The 8953-nt window shown below is 42.6% G+C and overlaps 1 protein-coding gene across 11 annotated transcripts in view; it reads left to right on the plus strand.

The window, feature by feature from the left end:
- The window catches only part of LOC115147207 (myosin-10), a 106185-nt gene extending 98063 nt beyond the window's left edge, over positions 1-8122 (plus strand). For 7 of the 11 annotated variants that reach the window (XM_029689293.1, XM_029689297.1, XM_029689296.1 and 4 more), the window contains 4 exons: positions 340-548; positions 3057-3165; positions 3762-3934; positions 5795-8122. In XM_029689293.1, the coding sequence (XP_029545153.1) occupies positions 340-548; positions 3057-3165; positions 3762-3934; positions 5795-5945 (642 nt within the window). In that variant the 3' untranslated portion in view covers positions 5946-8122. The remainder of the gene's footprint in view (positions 1-339; positions 549-3056; positions 3166-3761; positions 3935-5794) is intronic. The other 4 variants (XM_029689295.1, XM_029689302.1, XM_029689299.1 and 1 more) reach the window with 1 other exon arrangement.
- The last annotated feature ends 831 nt before the right edge of the window (positions 8123-8953 follow it).

Consider the following 8953-nt stretch of genomic DNA (forward strand, 5'->3'; position numbering starts at 1 on the left):
CCCACGGGGGACCAGTACGGAGAAAAAAATGTATGAAATGTATGCATTCACTACTGTAAGTCGCTCTGGATAAGAGCGTCTGCTAAATGACTAAAATGAAAATGTTTAAACCGGCATTGTCTCTTGAGAGATCGAACAAGAGGAAAGTACTTTTGAGATTCACTCATACCTAGAGACGATTCCTGGACCATAGAATGTAGTCTCTTTATGGCCTGGAGAGTAGTCTATAATGAACTGCACTAACAAGTAGCACACCAGACTACTTCCTGGTACCCACAACTAACGGCTTTATATAGAGATGGTCACCCTCTCTCCCTTTATCCCCATTTCTCTCCCAAGGTGGACATCCTGAACACGGAGCTGGCTGGGGAGCGCAGCGCGGCCCAGAAGAGTGAGAACGCCCGTCAAGGAATGGAGAGGCAGAACAAGGAGCTGAAGGCCAAGCTGGTAGAGCTGGAGGGGGCAGTCAAGTCCAAGTTCAAGGCTGCCATCACCGCCCTGGAGGCCAAGATACTGCAGCTGGAGGAGCAACTGGAGCAGGAGGCCAAGTAAGAAGCCTTCTATATACTGTACTAAGTAGACGTCATAATGGGGGTCAGAGTTTAAAGATGGGAGGTTACTTAGAATTAAATGAGGGCTTGAATAGGTGGACTCCAGCTCATACACTCAATGTAATGATTTACCCATACTCAATAGACCGCTAGAGGTAGGAGTTTCCCCTATTGTGATGACACCAGGCAGGCAAAAACTCCATCCCACCAAAACGGGCTGAAACTTTCAGGCTGACTTTATACTAAAAGGACATTATCATAATTTTCACAATTTCACAGTGTTATTCCAACCTCCAGGTGTGGAAATATATATACACAGCATAGGAAAAGATTACAAACTACTCAAAATCTGGATCTTTTAAAGGCCCAGTGCAGTCAAAAATGTGATTTTCCTGTGCTGTGTATATATATTTCCACACCCGGAGGTTGGAATAACACTGTGAAATTGTGAAAATTATGATAATGTCCTTTTAGTATAAAGTCAGCCTGAAAGTTTCAGCCCGTTTTGGTGGGATGGAGTTTTTGCCTGCCTGGTGTCATCACAAGATGGTAAATTAGTTAATAGACCAATAAGAAAGAGTTCCAAACTTTTCTGCCAACAGCAATTTTTTTTCCCCCCCTCCCCACTCCCTGACAGTCCTAGCAAAATTCTTGCTTGAGAAATTGCTCTTTGCTAAGAATCTATTTTTGTTTCTTTTTGACCATTTTAATTGAAAACAATCACAGTAAGGTACTTCATTGCTACCCAGAAATGATTTGATATTGAGATATATATGACTATATGCATTGGACCTTTAACATTAGGGGGCTGAAAATATCCACTACCGTTCAAAAGTTTGTGGTCACTTAGAAATGTCCTTGTTTTCCATGAAAACATACATGAAATGAGTTGCAAAATGAATAGGAAATATAGTCAAGACGTTATAAATAATGATTTTTTAATTGAAACAATAATTGCTTTCGTCAAAGAATCCTCCATTTGCAGCAATTATAGCCTTGCAGACCTTTGGCATTCTAGTTGTCAATTTGTTGAGGTAATCTGAAGAGATTTCACTCCATGCTTCCTGAAGCACCTCCCACAAATTGGATTGGCTTGATGGGCACTTCTTACGTACCATACGGTCAAGCTGCTCCAACAACAGCTCAATAGGGTTGAGATCCGGTGACTGCTCTGCCACTCCATTATTGACAGAATACCAGGTGACTGCTTCTTCCCTAAATAGTTATTGCATAGTTTGGAGCTGTGCTTTGGGTCATTGTCCTGTTGTAGGAGGAAATTGGCTCCAATTAAGCGCCGTCCACAGGGTATGGCATGGCGTTGCAAAATGGAGTGATAGCCTTCCTTCTTCAATATCCGTTTTACCCTGTACAAATCTCCCACTTTACCACCAACAAAGCACCCCCAGATCATCACATTGCCTCCACCATGCTTGACAGATGGCGTCAAGCACTTGTTCAGCATCTTTTCATTTTTTCTGCGGCTCACGAATGTTCTTCTTTGTGATCCGAACACCTCAAACTTAGATTAGTCTGTCCATAACACTTTTTTCCAATCTTCCTCTGCCCAGTGTCTGTGTTATTTTGCCCATCTTAATCTTTTATTTTTATTGGCCAGTCTGAGATATGGCTTTTTCTTTGCTACTCTGCCTAGAAGGCCAGCATCCCGGAGTCGCCTCTTCACTATTGACGTTGAGACTGGTGTTTTGCGGGTACTATTTAATGAAGCTGCCAGTTGAGGACTTGTGAGGCGTCTGTTTCTCAAACTAGACACTCTAATGTACTTGTCATCTTGCTCAGTTGTGCACCGGGCCTCCCATTCCTCTTTCTATTCTGGTTTGAGCCAGTTTGCGCTGTTCTGTGAAGGGAGTAGTACACAATGTTGTACGAGATCTTCAGTTTCTTGGCAATTTCTTGCATGGAATAGCCTTCGTTTCTCAGAACAAGAATAGACTGAAAGTTCTTTGTATATGGCCATTTTGAGCCTGTAATCGAATCCACAAATGCTGATGCTCCAGATACTCAACAAGTCTAAAGAGGGTCAGTTTTATTGCTTCTTTAATCAGAACAACAGTTTTCACCTATGCTAACATAATTGCAAAAGGGTTTTCTAATGATCAATTAGCCTTTTAAAATGATAAACTTGGATTAGCTAACACAACATGCCATTGGAACACAGGAGTGATGGTTGCTGATAATGGGCCTCTGCACGGCTATGTAGATATTACATAAAAAATCTGCCGTTTCCATCTACAATAGTAATTTACAACCTTAACAATGTCTACACTGTATTTCTGATCAATTTGATGTTATTTTAATGGACAAAAAATGTGCTTTTCTTTCAAAAACAAATGACATTATGTGAGACACAACTTTTGAACGGTAGTGTATGAGGTTGACTAAAGTATTTTACTGCATCCTGATGCAAATGTATGTCCCCATCAGATATGAGTCAGTCAGGGTGACACTATGTACACACTTTCCCGTTATCACTCTTTTTCCTCCCAGGGAGAGGGCAGCAGCCAATAAGATCGTCCGACGCACGGAGAAGAAGCTGAAAGAGGTGGTGATTCAGGTGGAGGACGAGCGTCGCCATGCCGACCAGTACAAGGAGCAGGTGAGTGGTCGTCTCGGGTCCATAGTGAGCTTGAAACAGTCTGTTCTGACATTTAGAAAGGGTGAGTAAAAGGCCATGGATGCCATGTTAGCTACTAATTCACTATAATCAGAGTGTCTCTGTATCATCTGTGCTGAAGTTCTCTCTCTCTCTCCTATTCCCACCCACTCTCTTCTGTAGCTTTGGTTCTCTCTCTCTCTCTTCTATTCCCACCCACACTCTTCTGTAGCTTTGGTTCTCTCTCTCTCTCCTATTCCCACCCACGCTCTTCTGTAGCTTTGGTTCTCTCTCTCTCTCTCCTATTCCCACCCACGCTCTTCTGTAGCTTTGGTTCTCTCTCTGAATTCTTCTGTCCCAAACTTTTGTCTCCAAACCTTCGTCTCCATCTTTGTTTTTCCAATTTCTATCCCACCTTTTGTCCATCTCCCCCCTATTCTCCAAATCTCTCTTTCTATTTCTCTCTCTCTCTCTCTCTCTCTCTCACTCCCCCTCTCTCTCTCTTACACTTGCAGTGTTTTAATCTTGAATTGGCCCATGAATGTGCTATGTAAATACGTTGAATTGTGCCAATAAAATTCAAATCCTCCCCCTGTCAGATGGAGAAGGCCAACTCTCGTATGAAGCAGCTGAAGCGTCAGCTGGAGGAGGCTGAGGAGGAGGCGACCAGGGCCAACGCCTCCCGGAGGAAACTACAGAGGGAGCTGGACGACGCCACCGAGGCCAGCGAGGGCCTGACCCGCGAGGTCAACACACTCAAGAACCGCCTCAGGTACAGCCTCTCATAACACTCTGTATATACACTAGTTATTTATGCCTATTGGTGTTCCCTCTGCCAGTTTCTTTAAAACAAAGAAGAATACATTCATTGTTATCACTGCCCATACATGTTCATCAACACACCTATAGATGCAACAGGACACACACTTTCATAGATCTGTGGGTGTGATAAATGTCCATGTATGTACAGTTGAAGTCGGAAGTTTACATACACTTAGGTTGGAGTCATTAAAACTTGTTTTTCAACCACTCCACAAATTTCTTGTTAACAAACTATAGTTTTGGCAAGTCGGTTAGGACATCTACTTTGTGGATGACAGAAGTCATTTTTCCAACAATTGTTTACAAACAGATTATTTCACTTATAATTCACTGTATCACAATTCCAGTGGGTCAGAAGTTTACATACACTAAGTAGACTGTACCTTTAAACAGCTTGGGAAATTTCCAGAAAATGATGTCATGGCTTTAGAAGCTTCTGATAGGCTAATTGACATAATTTGAGTCAATTGGAGGTGTACCTGTGGATGTATTTCAAGGCCTACCTTCAAACTCAGTGACTCTTTGCTTGACATCATGGGAAAATCAAAAAACATCAGCCAAGACCTCAGAAAAACAATGTGTAGACCTCCACAAGTCTGGTTCATCCTTGGGAGCAATTTCCAAATGCCTGAAGGTACCACGTTCATCTGTACAAACAATAGTACACAAGTATAAACACCATGGGACCACGCAGCCTGCATACCGCTCAGGAAGGAGACGTGTTCTGTCTCCTGGAGATTAACATACTTTGGTGCGAAAAGTGTAAATAAAATCCCAGAACAACAGCAAAGGACCTTGTGAAGATGCTGGAGGAAACAGTTACAAAAGTATCTATTTCCACAGTAAAACAAGTCCTATATTGACATAACCTGACAGGCCGCTCAGTTGGAAGAAGCCACTGCTCCAAAACCGCCATAAAAAAGCCAGACTACGGTTGCAGCTGCACATGGGAACAAAGATTTTTGGAGAAATGTCCTCTGGTCTGATGAAACAAAAATAGAACTGTTTGGCCATAATGACCATCGTTATGTTTGGAAGAAAAAGGGGGAGGCTTGCAAGCGGAAGAACACCATTCCAACCGTGAAGCATGGAGGTGGCAGCATCATGTTGTGGGGGTGCTTTGCTGCAGGAGGGACTGGTGCACTTCACAAAATTGATGGCATCATGAGGGAGGAAAATGATGTGGATATATTGAAGCAACATCTCAAGACATCAGTCAGGAAGTTAAAGCTTGGTTGCAAATGGGTTTTCCAAATGGACAATGACCCCAAGCATACTTCCAAAGTTGTGGCAAAATGGCTTAAGGACAACATAGTCAAGGTATTGGAATGGCCATCACAAAGCCCTGACCTCAATCCCATAGAAAATCTGTGGGCAGAACTGACAAAGCGTGTGCGAGCAAGGAGGCCTACAAACCTGACTCAGTTACACCATCTCTGTCAGGAGGAATGGGCCAAAATTCTCCCAACTTATTGTGGGAAGCTTGTGGAAGGCTAACCAAAACGTTTGACCCAAGTTAAACAATTTAAAGGCAATGATACCAAATACTAATTGAGTGTATGTACTTCTGACTAACTGGGAATGTGATGAAAGAAATAAAAGCTGTAATAAATCTCTATTAAATAAATAAATAAATACTATTATTCTGACATTTCACATTCTTAAAATAAAGTGGTGATCCTAACTGTCCGAAGACAGGGAATTTTTACTACGATTAAATGTCAGGAATTGTGAAAAACTGAGTTTAAATGTATTTGGCAAAGGTGTATGTAAACTTCCGACTTCAAATGTATTTGCCTGTCGTCCTCAGGCGTGGAGGCCCCATCAGCTTCTCGTCTAGCCGTTCAGGCCGCAGCCGGCAGCTCCAGATCGACGGAACCTCTGTGGACAATTCTGATGACGACGCCGACAGCCGCGCCAGCGACCACAACGACACGCAAGCCTCCAACCAGACCGAATAGACGCTCCCTGCTAATCCTACCAACCTTATCGATTAGCCAGCCTGGCAGCATGGTGACTACAACACCTCAGCCTCTCCATCTGTCCCTGTCCGAGTCAACAGCAGGGAGAACCAGGGTCCTGTTCATTAGGCACCAAAACCGAAGGAAACAGTCCGAAACAGGGAGGGACTACCTGGATTTGTCCAATAAGTACCACTTGTTTTCATTTTCCGTTGAAAGACTTTTTAAAACGTTTTTCTACGGAGTGTTCTAATGAATACGACCCAGACCACCCCACCCCCCAGAAATGCTCCCTTCCTGGGGATAACAAAACAATTACTCCCACTTGAGCGGCTTACTCTGCCTTACTCTAACAATATTCCTACTCTACTCTGGCTAGCTGCTCGGCCCGGCGAGTGTCCCAACGATCTTAATATAGTCCTCCCTAGGCGTGGAATTATGTGCTCTGCTTAAATGAGTATGTAAACTTATGTACAAGTGCTTTTTACTCATGAACTATGCGTGTGTGCACATGTGAGTATGTAAGGTATGTGTATGCCCCTACACGCCAAACTGCAAGGAAAGGAGCGAAACTAGGAAACGTTCACTTTTGTCATCCTCCTCCCACATGAAACAAAACATTGTCTTGTAATACAAGTGTGTCACCAAATGTAAAGCCATCATCTCTTCCCTAGCTTAAAGCAGACCTAACAAAACTCTGTCCTCTCTGATGATAGTCCTATTCAACAGTAGGTCAGAGGTCAATGGACTGTCTCCGCTTCCCTCATTGCATGAGTCTCTTCCTGATGTACAGACTATTGTTCCGCTTCCAAACATTACAATGAAACAAGATGGTGGATTCACACAGTCTGACCTGTTCTGGGAGAAAAACATGGAATGGAAAGGACGTTTTAACTTTGAAAAGCTTTTCTCCACTTGCTACAGCATCTCGTCACAACTCTTTAAAAACAATTGGTAACTGACTTCTTATAGGAATCGCATAGGTCATGGTTGACGTTTTTGTTGTTGTATTTTGACCAATTGGAATACTATTTTTCCTGTTGTTCAGGAAGAAGGGTTGAAGGCAGTGAAGTGTGGTATGCTTAGATAGATGGTCGCTGGCGTACGGATTACAGAGAATCGCTGGAAATTGCACGTAACTGCACAATGAGTGTTCATATGCCCCTGTAACTGGAGCCAGGAAACCCCAAGCTTCTGTCTGAGTGGTCACATGATGTACAATACAGCCCCTTAATCTAATACTAATGTTGAGAGCTTCGATTGAACGTGTAGTTTGACTAGCTAAAGCCTACCGCTCAGAGCAAGGGGGGCCCGCCATCTCACTGTGTTTGTGCCATGGTTTGGTTGTAAAGTAGGACCCCTAACTCTCTTTTATAATACGCTGACACACCAACTACCAAGCACTTAGTATTCCTAGATATAACAGCCTTCTACTGGGGATAGCATCTCAAACCTCTAAAACTATTAAGCCACTCTTAACATACCAGAATGTCCATATCCATCAGCACTCTCTGTTCTTCCTTTGGTATCTCTGTTCAGTATTAAAAGAGGGTAATGTATGGAAACTGCCACTTTCATTTGACTTTTACTCCAATGTTAGCTCAGCTGTAATGACATGTTTCTTTAAAGTGCCTTAGACACTAGATAAGAGCATTAGTGGGTAATGTACGGTGAGCACCTGTATTAAAAAGAAAGACGTGTAGGTGTGCTGTATGTGTTACATAAAAACCTAACGAGGAAAACCTGGTGAACGGAAAACAAACACTACTTTTTCTTCTTCTAACCCTTTGTCTTGTGTATTTTTGCTGTGCGTCATATCATACCCAGTGCGCACCTCCTCTCCCGTTCATATACCTGTAGCAATGTCTCTATAGGTGGCGTGTGTGTGGGTCAGAAATCAGTGTTACTATTAACTATGTGAGATGTGGAGCCTTCTGCTCCCCCTTCAAGAGCAGAATGTGATTTCATTTGGTTAAAAGCTTTAACATCCATGATGTAGTTTTACTTGTATTATTATTATTATTATTATTCTCAGACTGGCTGTTGACGACCAGGCTTTCATTACAACTTCAAATCCCCCCCCCCCTCCCCATTTTATTTCTTGTATGCCTCCTGTATTTCTAGACTACAGTGATTTTTTTGTAAAAGAAAATAAAGCATATTCATTGTAGAAATAACGTGATTCCACTTTGTCCTGAGCGGAGGACCCACTAGAGACTTTCAATTCAGTCATGCATGTTTCTCTCCTCAAATCGGAGAGCACTGAGGGTTGCTCTGCCTGAAGGGCACGGACAATTCAGTAAGGAGTTGGGAATAGTTAGAAAATAAAAGCTACTCTGTGATTTGAACCAGGGCCCTGCTGCAGATGACAACCCAAATTGTATACTCTCTACCAGCTGGGGGGCATGCAACATCATTGGCGTAGCCAGAAACTTGTCAGGTGGGCCTGCATAAATTTGGGCAGCTAACTTTCTGCAATTTTGCCATTGGGCAGAGGAAAATGTGCAGTTTTATAACTCATCTCATGCTATTCTACACATTTTGCCATGAGGCTGAGAGAAAATGTAGCATTTTTAAGGCTAATTACATGTAAAATATACAGTGGGGAGAACAAGTATTTGATACACTGCCGATTTTGCAGGTTTTCCTACTTACAAAGCATGTAGAGGTCTGTAATTTTTTATCATAGGTACACTTCAACTGTGAGAGACGGAATCTAAAACAAAAATCCAGAAAATCACATTGTATGATTTTTAAGTAATTAATTTGCATTTTATTGCATGACATAAGTATTTGATCACCTACCAACCAGTAAGAATTTCGGCTCTCACAGACCTGTTAGTTTTTCTTTAAGAAGCCCTCCTGTTCTCCACTCATTACCTGTATTAACTGCACCTGTTTGAACTCGTTACCTGTATAAAAGACACCTGTCCACACACTCAATCAAACAGAGTCCAACCTCTCCACAATGGCCAAGACCAGAGAGCTGTGTAAGGACATCAGGGATA

The sequence above is a fragment of the Salmo trutta genome, chromosome 14 (genome assembly GCF_901001165.1).
Source record: "Salmo trutta chromosome 14, fSalTru1.1, whole genome shotgun sequence".
NCBI classification, from domain to species: Eukaryota; Metazoa; Chordata; class Actinopteri; order Salmoniformes; family Salmonidae; genus Salmo; species Salmo trutta.